This window comes from Cannabis sativa, chromosome 4 (assembly GCF_029168945.1).
Source record: "Cannabis sativa cultivar Pink pepper isolate KNU-18-1 chromosome 4, ASM2916894v1, whole genome shotgun sequence".
Lineage (NCBI taxonomy): Eukaryota > Viridiplantae > Streptophyta > Magnoliopsida > Rosales > Cannabaceae > Cannabis > Cannabis sativa.
This window is the reverse complement of record NC_083604.1, coordinates 9,292,849-9,316,086: the sequence shown is the minus strand read 5'-3', so window position 1 is coordinate 9,316,086 and position 23,238 is coordinate 9,292,849. Positions and strand designations below refer to the sequence as shown.

Sequence of the window (23,238 nt, the reverse complement as noted above, 5' to 3'; positions counted from 1 at the left end):
TTTAAAAAAAAAATTACGGTTTAAGTTTCTAAAGTAGTTACAACACTAGTTGCAATAGAGTTTTTTATACGATTTTTTGTTGCAATTTAGGTTGTAGAGCTAGTTGCAATAGGGGTTTTCTATGTAAAATTCATTAAAAATACAAAAAAAAAAAAAAAAAAAAAAAAAAACTGTTTTGAAGTATTAAAATGACAAAGTCCTATTTTAAAATCTATCTGTGGGTTCCTAACCTAAGAATTCTTTTTCAAATTTATCAAAATTTATCATTTGATATATCTTTATATATTAAAAGTGCCTATCTAACGGCATTTCTTGGTTTAACAGAATATACTTAAAAATAAAAGAATATTCTGTTAAATTTAACGATTAGATTTGATCTCCCGTTAACAAATAAACCCAATAATTAAACCCAAAAAATTAAACAATCTTTTAAATATTAATAATCTCTTTTTAAATTAAAAAAAATCATCTTAGCCACATATCTCTCTAACAAACCTTGGGAGAATATTAATAATTTTTTTTATTTATTTTTTAAAAAAGAAAAATATAGATAAAATATCTAGAAAAGATAATATAAATGTGAGACTGTATATGAGTTGCTCATTCTGTAATTACCTAGAAAAAATAAAATATATAGATAAATATATATATGTGAGATTGTATATGTAAGAGAATTTAATTAAAAATAATAATATAAATAATTACAGAAGGGGCAACTCATTGCTATCGGAGAAGAAGAAGATTGATTGTGTTGGCTCAGAGATTTTTGAGCTTGAGCTTAAAAAAATAAAAAGAAGATGAAATGGGCTGTAATTAGTATTTACCTTATATGTTTGTATCGGAGAAGAAGAAGATTGATTGTGTTGGCTCAGAGATTTTTGAGCTTGAGCTTAAAAAAATAAAAAGAAGATGAAATGGGCTGTAATTAGTATTTACCTTATATGTTTGTATCGGAGAAGAAGAAGATTGATTGTGTTGGCTCAGAGATTTTTGAGCTTGAGCTTAAAAAAATAAAAAGAAGATGAAATGGGCTGTAATTAGTATTTACCTTATATGTTTGTGTTTATTTTTAGTTTTATTTTTAATTTTACCACCAAGAGGAGAAGGTTGAAAAATATTAGAATATGAAAATATTATTGGTGCTTATTAGTAATTTGCAAAGATGTGAAAGTCTATAAATATATAGTTGTGTAGCTATTATTAGATATGAAATGAGATATAGAACTTTTTTCAATTAGAAGATTAATGTACATTTTACTATTAATAACATACATTATTATAACACAACTATGTTTTACTTACTAAATATATTGACACATATTTTATATTAATAAAACAAATCGTTCAAATAATTATACTATTTTAATTATTAATTAAAATAAAAAACTAAAATATTAAATAAAACTAACACTACGTGGCTTGGCACGTAACAATCACCTAGTATAATATATAAGCGTGAGCCATTCTCTAGCCATGCCAGACGAGTTGAAATCGGCTGCCTATATATATACAAAATAAAATACTATAATGAAGGTAAATTACTCTACCATGTTACATGACAAAATAACTTTACTATACTATAACTCAGTGACTCTTATCAATAGTTATAGATTATTGTTTTGAGTGTTAACGTTTCAATACAGTTCATATATTTTCTTTTTCTTTAAAGGATTTTTATATTCATAATTCAATTTGATGAGTAATTATTTCAACACATTTGTCATGTAATGTTTAAAATTGAAATAATCAAAAAAATGAGGTCAACCTAATATTACGTTACACTCATAATAAGTGGTAATTAAAAGACCAATCAAATTAGAGTAGAGTAGCAATCTCATTATTTAACAAAAAAAAATACAAGAGTAGCAAGTAAGCAGCTAGCCCATTTATTAAAATAAAAAGAAGACTTAAATTTTCACATAGCATTTCTCTCGAAAACGTCTTTACTATAAATTATTATGTGTGATTAGTCTCTTAATATAAATTAATGCTCAATAAAGACGTCTACAGATAGTGAGTCCATCTCCAATAGAAACAAGAGATATCTCAAATCGATCATCGTTGGCTAAAAAGGTATTGACTTCTCTTATGATTTTTCTATTTGCCTTTAAAAAATCATCCTTTATAATTATTTCTTCTTCATCAGAAAGGGCCACGCATCCAAACCATAGGGTATTATCGTATGCAATCACTCCTCCAATTTTAATCAGCTTCACAAGTTGTTTGTGATATTTTATATACCCATCTTTGTTAGCATCGACAAATGCAAAGTCATAACTCTCTACTTCTTTCTCCTGCCGAACAAAGTAATAGCATTTAATTATTAATTTGTTTAAAATTTATGTCTATTCTATATAAAGTATGCCTATATAACAGAATTCTTGGTTTATGAGAAATTTATGGGTGACTTTTTATTTATATTAAAAATAAAATAGTTTTTTATTAAAAATAAAATGGTTTATGAGAAATTCATGGGTCACTTTTTATTTATATACAATAAAATAAATCCCATTAAATAAAAAAAAAATAGGGTTTTAAATTTTCTTTAATTATTTAATTATTTATGCTTTTTTATAAACCCTATTTGATTAAAGTCAAGATTATAAAATTAATTCAAATTATTGTTTATTGATTAATTCCATTAATAAAAAATAATTCAATATATGAACCCTATTTGATTAATCCCATTATTAAGTCTTTTCTCTTTAATTTTGCTTTAGTTGATGATGCTAATTTATTCATATTAAGGTAGTGTTCTACTAGGGGATCTAACGAGTTTCGCCCCTTCGCTAATGGCTTCTAAGAGTTCAAATTCCAGTATTGTATAAATTTTCAATTTGTTCTCTATTTCTTATATTAACTGAAATTTTGCTACTTTTTTTTAATTTACAACTTTATTGCTTATATCTTATTAGGGATATTCATAGAAATTTGGGTTTCTTTGAAATATACAATTAATGAGCATTACTTTTTGATCATAGTATGTTTTTCATGACTGAAAACCTCAATAATCTCTATCATTTGATATCAAATAAAATAAAATTATCATGATGTATACATTATGGTTATTTAATGAGTAATTAGTGTGATGAAATTGTCAAGCTGATATTTAGAATTGTTTATAATTGAATTGTTTCTTTGTCAAAATCAATATTAAGTATATTTATATATTTATAAGTACAAATATATGTACGTATAAGTATATTATTAATAATTAATGATAAAATGTAATTTCAAAAATTATATTTATTGTTATGCTAAATTTAACACACTAAACTTTAATATTTTTATATTCTTGCTAATTAGGCTTGCCTGTCTTCCAATTGAAATGTCACTATTTAATTCTAAAAAATAGTCATTTGAATTGTTTTATTGTTGGCACATTTTTGCTTGATAAAAATAAAGTAAAAATAAAAAAATTGAAATCCAAGATTTAAATCTTGTTGTGAAACTTAATTAACCAAACATAATAATTACTTATGCAATGTATAATAAAATTTAATAATAAAATTTTATGAGATCACTTACATCGTTAATGAGATTATCAAGGACAGAAGAAGCTGCAGACTCAATGAAATTAATTTTTTGATCAACACCAGCTTTCTGAATGAACGGTAGTCCAACTTCATAGGCTTCTCTATCTGGATCAATGGCTGTTATCTACAAATTAATCCAAATAATCTCAAACCTACTTATCTTATTATTACTCTGTGATATTCATTTTAAAATTATTGACAATTAATAAAGAACCCAAAATATACATTATTTAAGATTAATAATATTACAAATAAGATTTTACTTTGGCATCATGAGGAAGAGCAAGAGCGGTGGTAAGAAGAGAATAACCAGTAAAGACTCCAACTTCAATAGTCTTCTTTGCATTCATTACTTTTAAAAATATCGACAGAAACTGTCCTTCATCCACAGGCACGCCCATGACACTCCTGCAATTATTATGTATATATTGTTAGAATTATTTATTTGTGGACTAATATAATACCATAATCACAATCACAATCATTAACTATGTGTCCAATATTTATTCACTACCATAATGGGATGGTTAATAATTAATAAATGTATTAGAGGCACATGGGAGCACCCTAAAACTATAATTGGCCCATTAAATTATAGTCCACCACTAATTATACTCATTAGCCCAATAAGCCTAATATAACCCCTTAGGGTTAAGTGTTGCATATAAAAAGGGTAATATGTGTTTAGTATGAGTTGAGTGTGGGTGTGTGGTGAAAAGAAAAGGGTTTGCTCTCATAGGTTCTCTTCTACCATCTTGAGACACATTGAAGAACTTGGTGACATAGCAATATGGAAAATGCAAACATGGGAGGTATGTGTTTTTATATTGTTTGTGATGCTCTAAATAAAGTATTGATCTTGGTTCATAATCTGTAGTAGTTCAACAATTGGTATCAGAGCTAGTATATTTGATTTTAGAGCTAATGAACTTAACCCATTTTTTTTTGTTTTATGATTTATTTTATTTTCGGATTAATATGTTTATTAATGGGTAATGTGAGATTAAATGTTGTAGAATGGGTTTTTTCTTAATATTTGGGGCTGTTGCTATATGTTTTTATAGTAAAATATCAAGTTTTTTTATAAAGCTCATTAATGGAGGAAAACCCATTTCGGGTTCAAAATCTTTATCTATTATTTTGTATTTTTTGAATTAAATGGGTATTGAAAAATAATAGAGGGTTGAAAATGGAACAAAACCCCTCAAACGGCGCTGAATTTGGTGGCCGGATGTGGGAGATATAGCCGGGTCACGAACCGGGTCGCGCCGATCCGGATTTCAAACCCGTGGACCCTGGGGAATTCTGGGCGACAGGGACGATGAAAAAACGACTTGTCATTTTTGCCTCTGTCGGGAAAAACGACATGTCGTTTTGTCGTAGTGCTTCATCCCCTCAAAAAATGACGTGTCGTTTTTGGAGTTTCAGCCCAGCCCTTCGGACGACGTGTCGTTCGGATCCATGCCCCCTTAGTGCAAACGACTTGTCGTTTGAAAGCCCCTGCCTGTGCGTCGTTTTTGGGCAAACGACACGTCGTTTTTGTCAAACGACGTGTCGTACGGACATGGCTGTTTAACAAAAAAAATATATTATTAAAAGGCAGCGGGCACGTGGGGCGCGTGGGGGCGCGTGCACGGCCCATTTTGGGCCATTTTTCATATTTTTTAATTCTCTATTATTTCTTGGTATGTACAATACTAATTGCATGAATTTTATTCATACTCGGTTGATAATTTTAGTATTGTGGCATAAATTTTGTGATTTATTTCAACAATTAGTGCTTATTTTCTTGCCTATCGTAAGATTAAGCATGGAAAATTGTTTGGTAACGAGGAACATTTAAATATTAATTTATTTAAATATTGTATCTTCCTCCAAAATAACATTAAGATCCTTATAAGTAATTAATTATCCTATCGATAATAATTGCTTGCTAAGGATGCTTAATATGGTGAAGAAAATTTATTAAATATTATGAATCACAGTTTATCTATCCTTTCGATAGTAAATTAATGTATTTGATTATAATATTTAATAGATTGTTCTTACCTGTGTATGAGTTCTACTTTATTTATTTGTCTGAGAACTCTAGCATAAATGATGATCATTTGTTATTTTGCGATCATTTATTTATGAGAGAAAGAGCACAAATGACATGATTTTGTTATAACATGCATTTAATGGTTATTGCTCTTGTTTCTCATTCAGCTTTAAGCGTTCCAAGAAACTCTGCCATGTTGACGCTAAATGGAACCAACCACAAGCAGTGGGTTGAATCCCTCATGCTAAATTTGACTCTTATGAGAGTGGACTTGGCCTTGAGAATGGATGCACCGCCCAAACCCGCTGATGATGCCACTGAAAAGGACAAGAAGTCCTATGAGGATTGGGAGCATTCCAATCGTTGTTGTTTGATGCTTATGAGGTATCACATGGATGAGTCCATTCGTGATAGTATTCCTCAAACTGAAAATGCAAAAGATTTTCTTGCTGCCATTAAGGAAAAGTATAAGAAGTTCTCAAAGAATGAGAAAAATGAGTGCTTAACTTTGTTCCATCGCACTAATTACACTGATACGGGTGACATTAGAGCTCACATTGACAAGCTCATGGGTTGTTACCAAAAGCTCAAGGGCATGGGATTGGATCTTGGTGAGGATTACATGGTGTGGTTTGTAATGGAAACCATTCCTTCTCAATTTGATTCGATCAGATCAAGCTACAATGCTCAAAAGGAGCAGTGGACCATTGAGGAGATGACTGCTATTCTTGCCAAAGAAGAAGAGGACATGAAAAAGGGGAGAGCAAGAAGTATCTCCATGGTGACCAATCCAAACAATTCTCACAAGAGAAAGTTCACTCCCAACAACTCTAGTGACCAAAGGTTTCATAAGAAGAAAGCCACCAATCCTAAGGGAAATGGACAAGCAAGCTCTTCTTCAACTGGTCATAAGAATGAGTTTTTCAAAGGGAAGTGCAACTTTTGTCAATGCTTCGGGCATAAGAAAGCTGATTGCCGAAAGCTCAAAGCTCACTTAGAGAAGAAAGGCAGTGACAAGTCAAAGAAGGCCGAGTAGGTTGGAGGAGTATGTGTACATGGGAGACGATACTAAAGTCAGAGTTGAATTTTTTGGGATTGTTAATCTGCAGCTGAATACTGGGCATTTTTTGGAGTTGCATGATGTTGCTTATTTACCCTCTATTAGGAGGAATTTGATCTCTGTATCTATTTTGGATAGACTAGGTTATAGTCTTCATTTTGAACCTGGAAAACTGACTTTGTATCGTGACTCTATGTTGACTGGAAATGGAACTTTGTGTGGAAACTTATATAAGCTTGATTTGCTTGATGTTGTTCCTGTTACTTCTCCCTCTTGTTGTTCTTCTTCTTCTCTTAATGCTGTTGTTGGTTCTAAACGTGCAAGATCAGATTTGAAATCTTCCATGCTTTGGCACAAACGTTTAGGCCACATTTCTAGAGATAGAATGGAGAGATTGGTGAAAGATGGTGTGCTTCAGGATCTTGATTTTTCTGATTTTACTGCCTGTGTTGATTGTATAAAAGGAAAGTTGACTGCCAAGGTTAGAAAGAGTAAGTCAGACAGGTCTGCAGATGTGTTAGAGCTTATTCATACTGATATTTGTGGGCCTTTTGTTCCACCTGCTATGGGTGGTTATAAATACTTTATCACCTTCATTGATGATTTTTCCCGATATGGTCATGTTGAGCTCATTCGTGAAAAATCTGAATCTTTAGATGCTTTCAAGATTTTCAAGACGAATGTTGAGCTTCAAAAGGGAAAGAAGATTAACGCTGTCAATTTGGATAGAGCTGGAGAGTATTATGGCGTTACGATGAGACTGGAAGGAACCCCGGCCTTTTGCCAAATACTTGCTGGAATGTGGTATTGATGCAAGATATACAATGCCAAGGACACCCCAACAAAATGGAATTGCTGAAAGAAGGAATCGCACACTTCTTGACATGGTACGTTGTATGTTGATTCATTCTAGCTTGCCAGAATTTTTATGGGGTGAGGCATTAAGAACTGCTGCTTATATCTTGAATCAAGTGCCTAGCAAGTCCGTCCCAAAGACACCATACGAATTGTGGTCAGGCAAGAAACAGAGCTTGCGTCATTTTCATGTTTAGGGATGTAAAGCTGAAGTAAGGCCCTATAACCCACAATCTAAGAAGCTTGATCCGAAGACTATCAGTGGCTATTTTGTAGGCTACACTATTGGTTCGAGGGATTCTAGATTCTATTGTCCTTCTCACACCACCAGGGTGATAGGATCACATAGAGCTGTCTATTTTGAAGATGAATTTGGTTCAAGTCAAGGGTCAAGAGAAATTGTGTTCAGGGAAGAACGTATTTATGTCCATGTACCTGTTGCTTCTGCTTCCGCTCCTACTATTGATCCTGTGATTGAACAAATTCCAACAGAAGCTCATGATGAACCTCAGAATCATATGCAAGATGAAAATCCTGATATTGAGGGTGGTGAAGTTATATTGAGAAGATCAGAGAGAGCTCGCAAACCTGCTATTCATGATGACTACCTTGTCTATTTGCAAGAACATGATTATGTTGTGGGAGACGCTTCTGAACTAGTTACTTATCAAGAAGCCATGAGAAGTCCTCAATCTAAGTTATGGTTGAATGCAATGACAGATGAGTCAAGTTCCATGTCGCGAAACAAAGTATGGAACTTAGTTGTTCTACCGAAAGGATGCAGACCCATTGGGTGCAAATGGGTTTACAAGATCAAATATGATTCCAGTGGGCAACCAGTAAAGTATAAGGCTAGACTTGTTGCTAAAGGATATAGCCAGAGAGAAGGTATTGATTACAAAGAAACATTCTCACCTGTCTCTACCAAAGATTCTTTGCGAATCATCATGGCTATGGTTGCTCATTTTGATTTGGAACTTGAACAAATGGATGTGAAAACTGCCTTTCTAAATGGAGATTTGTATGAAGATATCTACATGACTCAACCTGTTGGTTTTGAGGAGCCTGGCAAGGAGCATATGGTTTGCAAGCTCAATAAGTCTATTTATGGACTTAAACAAGCATCAAGACAGTGGTATCTCAAGTTTGATGCAGTTGTCACTGCAAATGGTTTCATCGAAAACAAAGTTGATCAATGTATATATATATATATATGAAAGTCAGTGGGAGCAACTTCATCTTCCTAGTACTGTATATTGATGATATTTTGCTTGCTTCTAATGATAAAAATCTGTTGTCTGAGACAAAGCAATTGTTATCTGACCATTTTGATATGAAAGACCTTGGTGAGGCTTCATATGTACTTGGGATATAGATCCTTCGGGATAGAACTAAAGGTATTCTTCGATTGTCTCAGAGAACTTACATTGATCGGATTTTGAAAAGATTCAATATGCATACTTGTTCACCTGGAAAGGCACCAATAGTGAAAGGTGACAAATTCTCAAAGGGCCAATGTCCACAAAATGACAAAGAGAGAGATGAAATGAAAGTGGTTCCTTATGCGTCAGTTGTGGGTAGCCTGATGTACGCTCAAGTATGCACACGCTCTGATATTGCTTTTGTTGTTGGTGTGTTGGGTAGATACTTGAGCGATCCTGGACTTAGCCATTGGAAAGCGACTAAGAAGGTCATGGGGTATCTTCAGGGTACCAAGGATCATATGTTGACTTATCGGCGAGCTGACACTCTTGATATAGTTGGGTTTAGTGACGCCGATTATGCAAGATGCGTGGATGATAAGAAATCCACATCAGGCTACATTTTCATGATGGCTGGAGGAGCTGTTTCGTGGAAAAGTGTCAAACAGACACTCACAGCATCCTCAACAATGGAGGCAGAGTATATGGCGTGTTATGAGGCTACTTGTCAGGCAATATGGCTACGAAACTTCATTTCAGCATTGGGTGTTATGGACTCTATCTCGAGGCCGCTGAAATTGTATTGTGATAATTCCGCAGCAGTAGCTTTCTCTAGAAATGTTAGAAGTACTTCTCGTTCTAAACACATTGACATAAAGTACTATTTTGTTAAAGAGAAAGTTACAGAGTCTCTTATTTCCATTGAATACATGCCCAGTACTGGCATGTTAGCAGACCCACTAACGAAAGGCTTAGCCATATGTGTATTTTTAGAGCATGTTGCTCGAATGGGATTGTTAGGAGCCTAGCTTGTTGAGCTCAGTGGGAGTTTTATTATTATGTATTGGACATGCTTGTATCTTGTATGGAATGCTTATGATTTATGTTTTGAACATGCATAATGATATTGTAGTCACTTCTAGTTATTGTTGACATATGTGTGCATATATGTGTTGTTCATCGAAGTGACAGGTACAAAAGGAGATGAATGCACATAGTCTCAATTTTGTTGTATCCCATGCATGTTTGGTTTGATTGTTAATGATTGTTATTGAATTAAAATGTCTTCAAGGTCAATTCGTACATAATATATGTGTCCCGTCGATATGATATTATGTACGTTTTTTGTTGGTTACCTTATGTGTGGTAGACAATGGTATGGTGGTTGATTATATTGTCCAAGTGGGAGAATGTTAGAATTATTTATTTGTGGACTAATATAATACCATAATCACAATCATCAACTATGTGTCCAATATATATTCACTACCATAATGGGATGGTTAATAATTAATAAATGTATTAGAGGCACATGGGAGCACCCTAAAACTATAATTGGTCCATTAAATTATAGTCCACCACTAATTATACTCATTAGCCCAATAGGCCTAATATAACCCCTTAGGGTTAAGTGTTGCATATAAAAAGGGTAATATGTGTTTAGTATGAGTTGAGTGTGGGTGTGTGGTGAAAAGAAAAGGGTTTTACTCTCATATGTTCTCTTCTACCATCTTGGATACATTGAAGAACTTGGTGTCATAGCAAAATTAAAAATGCGAACATGGGAGGTATGTGTTTTTATATTGTTTGTGATGCTCTAAATAAAGTATTGATCTTGGTTCATAATCTGTAGTAATTCAACATATATAGATAAATTAATTAATTTATATATATACCAAATTAATATATGTATATCTACTAAATAAAATAATAAAGAGGTGAGCTATTTATTTAAGAATATTTATACCATATACTAATTTTTCTTTAAATTTATATTTTTTTTATATCTACACTTTGCCTACCTTATTTTTTATTTATTAAAGCTTCTATAATTTTTTTTCTTATATTTTTTTTAATTCACTTCTTCTTTTTTCTTAGTTGACTTCTCTTTTTTTTTTCTTTCTTTTTCTTATGTAAGCCAATTTTTTTTTTCTTTCTCTTCTCTTATTATTTATTTTTTTTTCCAATTCTCTCTCTCTTTCTATCTTTTTTTCACACTAAATTTTCATATATATAGAAATATATATATTTTTATATTTTTTCTAACACTTTTTCACTCTCATAAAATTTTATTTTATTATTTTTTTAAAAAAATATAAACACTTATTATATTTTTTCCCTCTTTAATATTTTTTCAACTATTCACACTCGAACTATTTCATATTATTTTTCTTTAATTAATCACATTTTATAAAAATAAATCTTAATTAATTTCTTTTAACATTTTTTCTCTATCTTAGAAAAAAATTAAGAGCACTTTTCCTATATCTTTCTCTCTTTTACACGATTAATAAAAGTAGTATTTTTTTTTTTGGATATTTTGTAGTTTATTCAGAGTTAATTTATGAATGATTTGCATATCTTTAACTAGGTTGATGTCTTATTATTTTTCTATTGATTTATAGTTATCTTTTTGTTATTTTATAGTTATCTTTATGTTGTTGTTTATGTATTTTATAGTTATTTTTTTTGTTTTTTGTTTATTTTTTTTGTACAATTTTTATGTGTATTTTTTATGGTGTATATTTCTAGTTTACTCTACACAGTTTTTTATTGTATATGTGTGTATTTATTTTATTATTTTATGTTATTTTTTTAGTATTTTTTAAGTAGTTTTCAGAATATTTTTTGTTCAATAGTTATGTTTTAGTTGTTTTTTTATTCATGTTTATTTTTTTTATGGTGTATATTTTTAGTTTCTTCCTGACAATTTTTTTTTTGTTATATGTGTATTGCTTTGTAGCTTAGAAACATACATTTAATTTTTTTTTGACACATTTTATTACAATACAATGATAAGATTTTTTTTTTTTTAATTGACACAATGTGCAGTAGTAGATATTGAAATATAAATTATATATTACTCATTATATTATATACCCCCATTTTAAAATCATAAGATTTTATTTTTTTATTATTAATGTAATTATTTATTTAACTTTTAAAAAATAAATTATCATTTTAACTGCCACTAACTCCAAAAGAAAAAGAGAAAAAAAAGTTGAAAGTACGAAGTTATAACAATAAATTTCTTGAAAAAAATAATGTAGTAGTACAAAAAGATAAATTAAGTTATCAAAACTAAGTAAAAAAAAATCTGTAATACAAAAACATATTGAAAAGTTGATATTCTTATTCTTATTACAATTAGGTCATTATTTTGTTATTTTTCATTGCTTTATAGTTATCTTTTTGTTGTTTAATAGATTCCTCCTATTTTTCTGTCCATTCAAACTTCTTATAGCCTCGTAAAACATTAAAGAATGGAAGGCATTTATCTGTTGACTTTGAAATGAATCTGTTTAATGCTGACATTCTTCCTGTCAAAACTTTTACTTCTTTTGGCTTCGTTGGTGAGGACATCTCGATTAGGGTCTTGATTTTTTCTGGGTTAGTTTCAATTCCTCTCGCGTTTACTATGAAACTAAGAAATTTTCTCGAGGAAACTCCAAAAGAACATTTCTTTGGATTAAGCTTCATATTATACTTTCCAAGTACTTCAAAGCATTATGTGAGATCTTTTGTGTGATCTTCACTTTTTATTGACTTTTTACTAGCATATCATCAACGTAGACTTCCATATTTCGTCCAATCTGGTTCTCAAACATGCCATTTACTAGTCGTTGATACGTTGCTCCAGCATTCTTAAAACAAAATGGCATGACTTTATAAGAATGAAGTCACATATTTGTTACAAAACTTGTATGCTCCTGATCAGGGATATGCATTTTGATCTGGTTATATCAAGAATATGCATCCATAAATGTCATTAGATCATGTCATGTAGTTGCATCCACTAACTGGTCGATCCTGGGTAGTGAAAAATAGTCTTTAGGACATGCCTTATTCAAGTCTGAAAAATCAATACAAGTCCTCCAAGTGTCGTTTGGTTTTGGGACGAGAACTGGATTTGAAATCTATGAAGGATAAAAGGCCTCGCGTATAAAGTCATTGGTCAATAATTTATCGACCTCCTCTTTAAGTGCTCCTTATCTCTCGGAGCCTAAAGGCTGCCATTTTCGCCTTTTTGCTGGGTAAATGGGGTTGATGTTTAAATGATGGAAAATTACATTGGGGTCTATCCCTATCATATCTGAGTGGCTCCATGCAAATTGATCCTGTTTTTCTTTAAAAAATCAATCAATTTCTATTTTAGTTTTTTATCCAAATTCTTCCCAATATATACACATTTGGTGGGATTATTTTTTATCTAAATTAGCCTCTTCCAGCTCTTTAATGGGTTTAAGCTGGTTATTCTCGTCTTAGACTCTGGGATCTAGATCCTCATCTTCCTTCTCGACTCCTTCTATTATGACCACCATCAATTGATGATTGGCTCTTCTATTCTGAAGTTCTATGTGATAACATTTGCGAGCCAACAATTGGTCGCCTCGCACAACACCTACTCCCACTTGTGTTGGGAATTTTAGAGATAAGTGCTTGATTGAACTTACTACCCCTAGTCCAATCAATGCAGGGCGACCTATCAATACATTATAAACTAATGGAAGATCAACAACTAGGAATTCATGCATTAGCGTCATTGATAATGGTGGTTCTCCTACAGTTAATGGAATTTCAATGATGCCTTGGCTGGCGACACAGTTTCCTGTGAACCCACATAAGCTTACCATGCAAGGTGTTACCTTTGCATCTTGTAATCCTATTTTCTTTAATGTATCCTTGTAAAGGATATTCACTGAAGTTCTGTTATCCACCAATACCCTTTTCATTCTCTTGTAAGCGAGCTGAACTGTAACAACGAGAGGATCGACATGTGGATACTGCACGTGTTTTGTGTCTTCCTCAAAAAAGGCAATCAGAGGTTCATCTAGCTTTGCTCTTTTCAGTGGTTCTTGAGCAAATACTGATTTTCCATTCTTTACTTTATTGATATATCTTTTGTGGGAATTATTACTATTTTTAGCGAGATGCGGCCCTCCTGAAATGACCAGTATGTCCTCGCCCTCAATGGGGGGAGGTTGCAATCTCTGGTTATTTGGGTTAATAGGGTTGTTGGGCTGGTTTGGCTCGTTGCCTCGATGTCTTACATATTGTCTGAAATATCCATGCAAGATTAAACTCTCTATCTCGTCTTTTAGTTGTCGATATTTTTCTACAGTGTGCCCTATGTTTTTATGAAATTGGTAATATTTCGTTGAATCTTTCTTATGTCTTGCATGCCTCATGGCTCAGGCTTGCGAAATGCAATCCTGTTTTCATTTGCGAGAAATATGTTTTTATGAGTTTCATTCAACTCGGTATATACTGAGTATATTGAGACATATTTGTCGTGCTTCTTTTGTTTCTTTTTACTTTTAGGTGATTCCTTTGAGTCATCTTTTCTCTTGGTGTTTGAACCACTTGGGTTATCTATTTTAGTTGAGACGGTACTTTCCGTTGCAGTACTTGTGCTGGGTTTACTTCCTGAGCTAGTCTTCAGTAACTTCATCTTGTTTCTAGCTTCTTCTTTGCACACAAATACCTGTGCTCTTTCATTGAACTCATTAATGTTTCTAACTAGGCGACCTTGTAGGTCATCCCACAACTCGTCTCCAGCCGTAGAAAGGTTGGTTGTGATCCCCGCCTGAAGAGCAGTAAGCTAAAAAATGTCATTCAGGTTTCTAACCTTGGCAGCGGCTGTGCTAAAGCGAATCAAGTAAGCTTTAAGCGACTCGCCTGTTTGTTGCTTTATGTTAGTTAAAGACGATGCTTCAGGTCGCCTATCTCTAGCATCCTGAAATTGTTTCTTAAAGTCTTTGGACAGTTGTTCCCAAGATGTTATTGAGTGATGAGTGAATTTGTCAAACCAGCTACTCGCTGCTCCAATTAAAGAAGTCGGGAATAAGATGCAACACAAATTATTCAAGACATTGCTGGCTCGCATTATGGTATTAAAGTTATTCAAGTGAGTGACTGGGTCCGTAGTTCCATCATACTGCGAGATATGTGGGTTTTTGAATCCATGAGGGAATTCAGAATTCAAAATATTAGGATGAAACGGCTCAGTTTCCTCATCTGAGTCATAACCGGGGTAATTTCCCATGTTCCCCATCTTGATACTTTCTGAATTTATCCTCCATTTCAATGATTTGCAATTAGATGGGATCCACCTGTTGTTGATTTGCATTAAGTTGATGGCGCAGGTTAGGTGCATTCTGATTTCGTCGCTCACAAAGATCGGGTTGTCTTCGATTCAAATGCTCACGAAGATTGGGTTATCTTCGCTCATAATTACTCACAGACCTTGTCTCTGAGTAACTCTTAGATTGGTAGCTTCACGTATTGCTCATGCTTTCTTGGTCAGCATAACATCGATGTCTACTTCCCTCTCGCGTTCCCCTTCCCGATCGACTGTGTCCTCGAGACCTTGAGTGTCCTGAATTGGAACTCGCTTCGTCTTGTAACGACCTTCTCCTTCAAAAGAGATTTGATGCACACCCTCTATTTAGATACGTGTATGCATCTTTGCTCTCTGATCGAGGAAGACGCTGAGGGTGTCTTAGTGGTAGCCCACTTGTCCTAGGTTGAGTCCCAAGGTTTCTCTTATTGCCACGAGGGATTCCCTAATCCCTAGGTCAAGGCTGTCTCGCATCCTCATTCTTGCGAGAAGCTTCAGGTATGTCGTTTTGTTCGTTCCCTTGGTTTGCAAATTCTTGGGATCCTTGAGGAATGTCTTGCTGTTGCTCTTGATTATTTGTCTAATTATCCATTGGAACATCACATGCTCCCCCAGGTTGTTCTTCTTGGGTATTTTGGTGATTTCCTTGGTTTGCTTCCTATCTCCTGGTTCTTGAACCTCGAGGTCTGCGTCGTGGTCTTCTTACTCCAGGATCAGGTTGATTCTGAGGATTTGTTCCTTGTGTTGCCCTTCTCGTTACAGCCTCTCTTTCCAACTCACCGTTTCGTCATTTAGATTCGGCTAAGCATTGTCGGAGTTGTCTATTTTCTAGTTCCACTAATAGTACATACCTAGTTGGATCATAAGCATCCTCAATTCTAGGCACATACCCTATAGAATTATGGGTATCTTCATTCCTTCTTTTTGGATTTTGAATATCACCACCATAGTTTCTTCTTGAACGTGATGTTCCAGTGGTATGTAGGGGTGTACATCAAACCGCTCAAACCGCCCGCCCCGCAAAAAAAAATGCGGTTTGAAATTCCTCGCGGTGCGGTTGCGGTTTGAATTTTTCCCAAATCGCGCGGTGCGGTGCGGTTTGCTATTTTGAATTATTAAACCGCGATTCAAATCGCACCGCACCGCATGTTTTAAAATTTCAATTTTTATGTTTATTTAATTAAGCCCATATGACCAACCCAAGCCTACAAATCTTAGGGCAAAATCCATAACTCTTCACAAACCCTCTCTTCTTAGCAACAAACCCAAGGCCATACATGTGTATTAAAATTTAGAGTTGGAAGTTTGCGTTTGTTTTATTTTTAATCTATGTTGAAAATACGTTAGTTGCACATTTATATTGTTGTTGGAATTTAATTAGTTTCAAATTTATTATTTTAATTTAGGTGTGTTGTTGAAATTTTAAAAAGATTATTGACTTATTGTTGTTGTTATAACTTTTATTAGTCTCAAGTTTGTTGTATTTTCTGAAGTGTTTTGGAATAATTATATTAATGGTAGTTTAATTATTTTATGATGATTTCAAAAAAAAAATTGTGATAGTTCAAACCGCATAAACCGCAGAAACCGCACTGCACCGCATCATTTTTTGCGGTGCAGTTTTTGCAGTTTTTTAGTATCGCGGTGCGGGTGTGGTTTGAAAAATTAGAAAAACCGCATGTGCAGGTTGGTTTGAAAAAATGGTTAAAAACCGCACCACCCGCACCGCGAACACCCCTAGTGGTATGGGGTGTGTAGTTTTCTCAGGACGATTTCTATTCCATCGTTTTGATTGTTATCAGCCACTGAAATATGGATAGATTTCTGTTTGTAAGGAGGGATTTTCTAAGTTTTATCATTAAGGCTCTCAATGAAAACACAAAACTGTTAACGCAGATTTTCGTTAACTAAAATTAGAAAGCCTTTTAGTAACATATATTTTTTTTTTACAGAAACTAATAAATAATAAAATATCAATAACTCTAGATATTTTTACGTGATTTTGCAGTTAAAATCTGCATACTCCACGAGTCTTTCTTATTAGGGATTTTTATGAGTACAAATTACAATATTTGAATAATAATAAATTCTCTCTCAAATTTGCTGTCCCTTTTTCTGTAGAATCTGCCCCTATTTATAGGAGTATAGGTTAGCAGTTATTCTTTGGGGATCAATTCAAATGTAATTGTTCATGAAACGTGGACAATTCCCACATTTCATTTAATCATATGTGGGATAATATCTAATAACTACCCAAACGCTCTTTGTTTTTATCCCTTAGACGGTTATTGCTGACTTGGAAAGTTGTATCTCGCTTAATATAAGTTATCCTCCTTATCCATCTAAAATAGGGAAAAAATACTAAGTGTTGGTAAATCGTTCACCTCGTCATATTCCTTCATTTTTTTTAATGTTGCGAGGTGATTGTCTCGTCATGTGTAAGTCGAGGCCGTTGTATGTGTACATTCATCTGCTCGAGTGGATGAATATCCTCTTTTTTGTCTATGTATTCCGAGACAGATGTATGTCTATCAGTTCAATAGTTATTAACCTTATCTCTCTTAAGACTATACAATCAACGAGTTTTGAATATTATCTATCATAACTTTATTTAATAATAACGAGTTATTTTAATTTGCCTTTAATGATATAACTTTATTATATTATTAAAGTTGATTCATATTCAGTTTGTAAAACACGTGTCAGCTTTTGAAGTGTAGCCAAATTTTAGGTATGACATTATATTTTATTTCTTTTATAATTTAATTTTATTGTGTAGACCAACCTTTTTATTTTTCAATAAATATCACAAAACAAAATATAATAAATATATTAATGATAAAATTACATGTATAGCTAATTTTGAATTTATATTAAAAAAACTATCTTTATAATTTTTTTTTTCTTATACAATCATATCTCTAAATTATTTATTTTTTAATTTCTATTTTGTTTGATTATTCTCTATTTTATGTACTTTAGATATCTATAATATTATATATATATATTAGGGGTTTTTTCATTTTTACACTTTAAAACAATTTTTTTTTACATTTTTACAAAATTCTACATAGAAACCTCTATTGCAACTAACGCTGCAACCTAAATTGCAACAAAAAATCGTATAGAAAGCGTTGCAACCACTTTAGAAACCCGAAACGTAAATTTGAAAAAAAAAAGTAAAAAAATAATATATGAGGTAATTCTCCTATATATTAACTAATTAGGTTGGCTCATTTATTTTAATATGTGATATAATTTACATTTATCGATACAATTAAGAGGTGAGAAGATATTTTATCCTTTTAGGATTATTATTTTTCTATTTTTGTGATTTTTTAAGATTGTTTTAGGATTGTTATTAATTATTAAATTATAATTTATTTAATAATTAATGATCAGCATTAATAATTATTTACTTAAAAATGGGTGAGCTAAATAAGAAATATAATAATTTATTTTATTATTCTTTTAGTTTTTTTATCATTTAATAATAGTCCATCATAAAATTAATATTTTTTCTATTTTATTTATTCATTACATGGTTTTTTTTTTAACTTATTCTATTGTTATTTGTGGATACTTGTTTTTTAATTCTTTCTGATGTCATTTATGCATACGTTTTTTTTTTTTTGTTAATAGTAATTTTTATTTTCGTTTAATAATAAGACTATGAGTTATTATTTATTTTTTCTCAATTCTCTTATTTATTTAATATTTTAATACTTTTTATCATCACTATTAATTACACCAATATTTTTAGTTTTCATGGGAAAGTAAGACATATTGTTGTTTATTGTGTACAATACAATTTTGTCTTTTGATTTATTCAAATATTATGGATTAAGTATTTAAATTTATTTAGATATGTTATGAAATTTCAGAAATTATTACAAAGGATATATTTTACTATGGAGGAGTGTCTCTTTATATACATATTACTTTATTCATTTTTTTTTTTTAAAATTAATGTTATTAAGAGAGGATTATGAAAGGTCTACATAATAGAAAGTTGTTATAAAAGTTCTTAATTAACAATAAAAATAAATTATCCCATTTAATTAATATATAATAATAATAATGATAATAGATTTTATTATTATTAATATTTTATGAAATATTTAATTATTTTTTTTCTTTTCATGAAATATTTAATCTTTTTGTTTTAACTTTAATTCATAAAATTGTGCATTAAAAAAAAAGTAATAATAATCAAAGCAAAATATATAATAAACATTTACAATTGATATATTTAATAATATTAGGTAGATGACTATATTTTACCTTCACTCTAGGATAAAATATAAACCTTTGTTTTTTTTAAAAAAATTATTTATATGTTTATTTTTAAAAAATAAATAATAATTATGTTAGGTAATGTGTAAAACTTAAAAATGAATATTATACATAACTTAATGTAAGGGTACTTTTTTGTATTATAAATTATCTTTGTTAATCATAATTTATATATACAATTTAAAAGAAATTAAAAAGTATTATATTTTTAATTTTATTTATAATAAAATAAAATTTAATTTATTTTAATATAAAATGAAAAAGATGTTTAAAACCGCGCAAAGCGTGGGCTTATTCTCTAGTTAAATGGTAAAGATGAGAGAATTAACCCTCAGAACAAATGAGACCAAGTGTGATGTACCCAAAGAAATTGCCTATAAAAATTTATATACCCAAATTAAATTAATTATAAAATAAAAAAGATTAAGGAAGAAAAAATATACTTTAGTTTATATTTCTTGACAGTGGCTTCCCTAAGCTCCTTCAACTGCTCGTGTTCTCTTGGATAACAATATGTTTTATAGATATACTGCATGCAAATGAAATCATCAAATATCAAATATTAATAGAAAAATTACGCCAAACAAATATTAAATTATTTATGAATTTAGTGTTGGTTATTTAAATACCCATATAATCTTAATATTTTATGATACGTGTACCACCGTAATATGCTGACTATTTCTTTTATTTGTCTTAAGCGCGTACATGTTAGCTTCCTCACAATTTTTTATTTTTTTATTAAAAAAGAAATAAAGAAATTTTCCTTCACTTCACGTGCTCTAAGCCTCTAATATTTGCATTTCTTACATTTTTGTTTTCTTTCTCTTTTTTAGGTATACAGTACTAAACTTTTATATTAAAAAAATATTTTTATTTTTACAAGTTTTAAATATTTGTTCGGTTACACCGATAATTGTTTAATCTCAAAAATTATACTATTTCAAACTACTCTTTAAAGTGATCATTTTGATATATGAGAAATATATATTTCTTTATTGTCATTGAAAAAATGACGAAAAATAAAAAATATTATTTTAATTTCTTTTTTATTTAGTTAACCAATAAATAATTATTTTTTAAAAAGATAAATATTGTATTCCAATTAAACTTATTTTATAAATTAAATTTGATAGACTTCTGAAATAACTTATAAGAAAACCACATAGTATCTTAAACATCATATGTTACATTAAAAGAATATACTAATTTTGTTAATAAACTTATAGTAACTTTTTATACTTTATTATAATTTATTTATTTCTTAATTATGTTTAAAATTAATGTAAATGATATTTAAAAAAAGTAACACCAAAATATCTCAAACAACAAAATAACATCATATAACTTAAAAATCTAAAAATGAAAGCACGATTTTAAAGTTAACTATGAAATAAGTGACCAAATATGTTAAATGAAAAAATTATCTTGAAATAAAGTTTTTTTTTTTAAATAATAATAATAATTATGATAATAATAATAATTTGATATGTGGAAAGCATCTTCATATTTTTTTACTGTTTCCAAAAAAGAACAACTACCATTAAAAGTAATCTTTTTATTTTTTTTATAAAAATTTTTAATAGAAAAATCCTAAAACTTTAAACTTAATAAAATTCAACATATTAAGTACATTGTAAATTATTATAAAATTTATATTTAAAAGTTACGATATGGTATACTGATAAAAAAATTTAATTGATAAAACAATTTCAATATGTTAATGTAAAAATTTATAAAGTTATAAAATAATATCTTACATATAATAGAATTAATTATATTATTAAAATTATTATATATATACTAATTTTTCTAATAAGCTATATGGTAAGTGCTTATAATTTATTAATAATTTTTAAAGATAATGAAAATAATATTAATAAAAAAAATAACATAAAAATATCTTAATAAAAGACAACATAGTGTACCTAAAATTAAGTTTTTGTAATGTATATTATTTTCACTTTTTATAATATTTTGAAGTTTTTTTTTTTTTTTTTTGAAATAGTAATATTTTGAAGTTAAAGATAGTAGATAAATATTTTTTTAAAAATAAATAAATAAATAAAATAAGAATAAGAAGTGCACAAAGGAGGCCAGAAGGAGACAGATTTTTTTTTTTTTTAAAAAAAATGGATGATTACATGCAAATGCAAGAAGAGAGACAATAAAATTACAAAAAGAAATTATAGAAAAGAACTAAAAAAAAAAAGAAACGAATGTGGATTATAAGTAGGGGTATGTGCATAAATCATCAAATCTAATGACAACCGATCGATTCATTTATAACTGACCGCTAAATATTAGATATCAAATTGTGATCTGATCAAATTGGATGTTATTTTTGAATATCCAATTGAATTGGATCGGATGTTGGATGGGGTGTCCAAAAATCCAATACATCCAAATCCAACATCTAATCGAACTAATTAGTTTTTTTATTTATTTTAGATGAGTAATTAGATTTTATATTGTTATACACAAAATATATATGTATATATAAAAATTAACATTAAAATTTTACTCTTTTTGTCTTGGATTTGATGGACCTAAAATATTAGATGGATCTGATCCGATCCAAAAAATACTAGGTGTAAAATATTAAATAAATCTAATTTAAACCAATAAATATATATGAAATACATCCAACGGATAGAACCGATCCAATCTAACATCTAATGGATGTTGGATCGATTGGATGACTAAAATTAATTGGATCAGATCGGATGATAAAATCTAACATCCAATATATAATTGGATCGGATTTGGATAAACTTAAAAACATTAGATGTGATCCAATAAATACCCATAATTATAAGAAAGAGACAAAAAAAAAGGTTTAAATAACTCAAACGACCAAACATTGATTTCGACATAAAGGGAGTAGCGCCATCGATATTTTACTGGTATTATTTAATTCAAGGATATTTTTAGAATTATTTACAAACATATGTATATAATTGAAAGGAAAATTTTATTTACACTCAAAAATTTGTAAAGACATCTAATTTTAATAATTTTTATTTTATATAAAATTTATATTTTTAATTATACTAAGTTTTTAATTTTTTTTTCTTTCAATTTATATTCTTAAAAAATATACTTATCAAACAAAATAAATTATATTTCAAATATTATGACAAAAAAATTAAAATAAAAAATTATATAAAATTTTCTTAAAAGAAATAAAAATATATATACATGAGTTAGAAAAAATTATGAAAATGAAATCAAAATAAGTACTAAAATTAACATAAAATAATGTGAGGAAAAAATTTTAAAAAAATATATATTAAGAGTAATTTTTAAAAATTATTTAAATTTATATATATTTTTTTTAATAATAAAGTGTATTTATCATGTTATGGGTTACAAATAGAACTTCTCTAATTAAAAATATCTAATATTAATTTGATGAAGAAATTAATACATTAATAAATTTTTCTTATATAATAAATTGATTAATTACCTCTACAAGTGCTGGGGATTTAAGGATACTCTTATCCTGTATAACTACTTCTTCTGCCATTTTATTTCGTCTGTACGAAAAATCAGTGCTAATTTTGATAATGAAATAGAAAAAAGGAAAGGAGTTTTGCAAAAAATAATTATTAGAAAAGGTGTTGAATTGTTGTTTTTATAGTAATTAAGAAGTGGGTAGTGCTAGTAATACAGTAAACTAACCTATTTTTATTAGGCAAACTCCCATAAATGACTTTTATACCTTCCGCCAAATCTTAGGAATCTACTAATAATAATAAAAATAAAAAAAAATTGTTTTGCAAGAAAGTAAATTAATATTATAAGGTACATTGTCATGAAAATTACTCAACAAAAGACCCACATCATGCTAAATGATTAGGCAACTCCGACCACCAAACACGCGGTGACTCAAGAGAGAAAGTTAG

General features: G+C 29.9%; 2 protein-coding genes across 3 annotated transcripts; one reads left to right on the top strand and one right to left on the bottom strand.

Moving 5' to 3' along the window:
* Positions 1 to 1,815: 1,815 nt before the first annotated feature.
* LOC115712602 (flavonoid 3',5'-methyltransferase) lies at positions 1,816 to 22,954 on the bottom strand. 2 transcript variants are annotated; one of them, XM_030640905.2, is made up of 5 exons: positions 22,800 to 22,954; positions 19,774 to 19,859; positions 3,800 to 3,944; positions 3,529 to 3,660; positions 1,816 to 2,294 (listed from the first exon to the last, which is right to left on the bottom strand). In XM_030640905.2, exons 1-5 carry the CDS (start codon positions 22,857 to 22,859, stop codon positions 1,992 to 1,994), a joined length of 726 nt encoding a protein of 241 aa, XP_030496765.2. In that variant the 5' UTR covers positions 22,860 to 22,954; the 3' UTR covers positions 1,816 to 1,991. The 2 variants fall into 2 exon arrangements, with proteins under 2 accessions (XP_030496765.2, XP_060969231.1); XM_061113248.1 differs by lacking the exons at positions 1,816 to 2,294; positions 3,529 to 3,660; positions 3,800 to 3,944; positions 22,800 to 22,954 and adding an exon at positions 10,792 to 17,536.
* Positions 3,936 to 6,912, top strand: LOC133036651 (uncharacterized). The gene is made up of 2 exons (XM_061113249.1): positions 3,936 to 4,348; positions 5,745 to 6,912. Exons 1-2 carry the CDS (start codon positions 4,327 to 4,329, stop codon positions 6,611 to 6,613), a joined length of 891 nt encoding a protein of 296 aa, XP_060969232.1. The 5' UTR covers positions 3,936 to 4,326; the 3' UTR covers positions 6,614 to 6,912.
* Positions 22,955 to 23,238: the final 284 nt, after the last annotated feature.

Bases quoted from the DNA above. Each gene is read 5' to 3' on its own strand.
- LOC133036651 (XM_061113249.1), top strand. From the start codon at position 4,327: ATGGAAAATGCAAACATGGGAG. The intron at 4,349-5,744 runs GTATGTGTTTTT...TTTCTCATTCAG, and splicing joins GGAAAATGCAAACATGGGAG to CTTTAAGCGTTCCAAGAAAC.
- LOC115712602 (XM_061113248.1), bottom strand. From the start codon at position 14,102: ATGAGGCATGCAAGACATAAGAAAGATTCAACGAAATATTACCAATTT.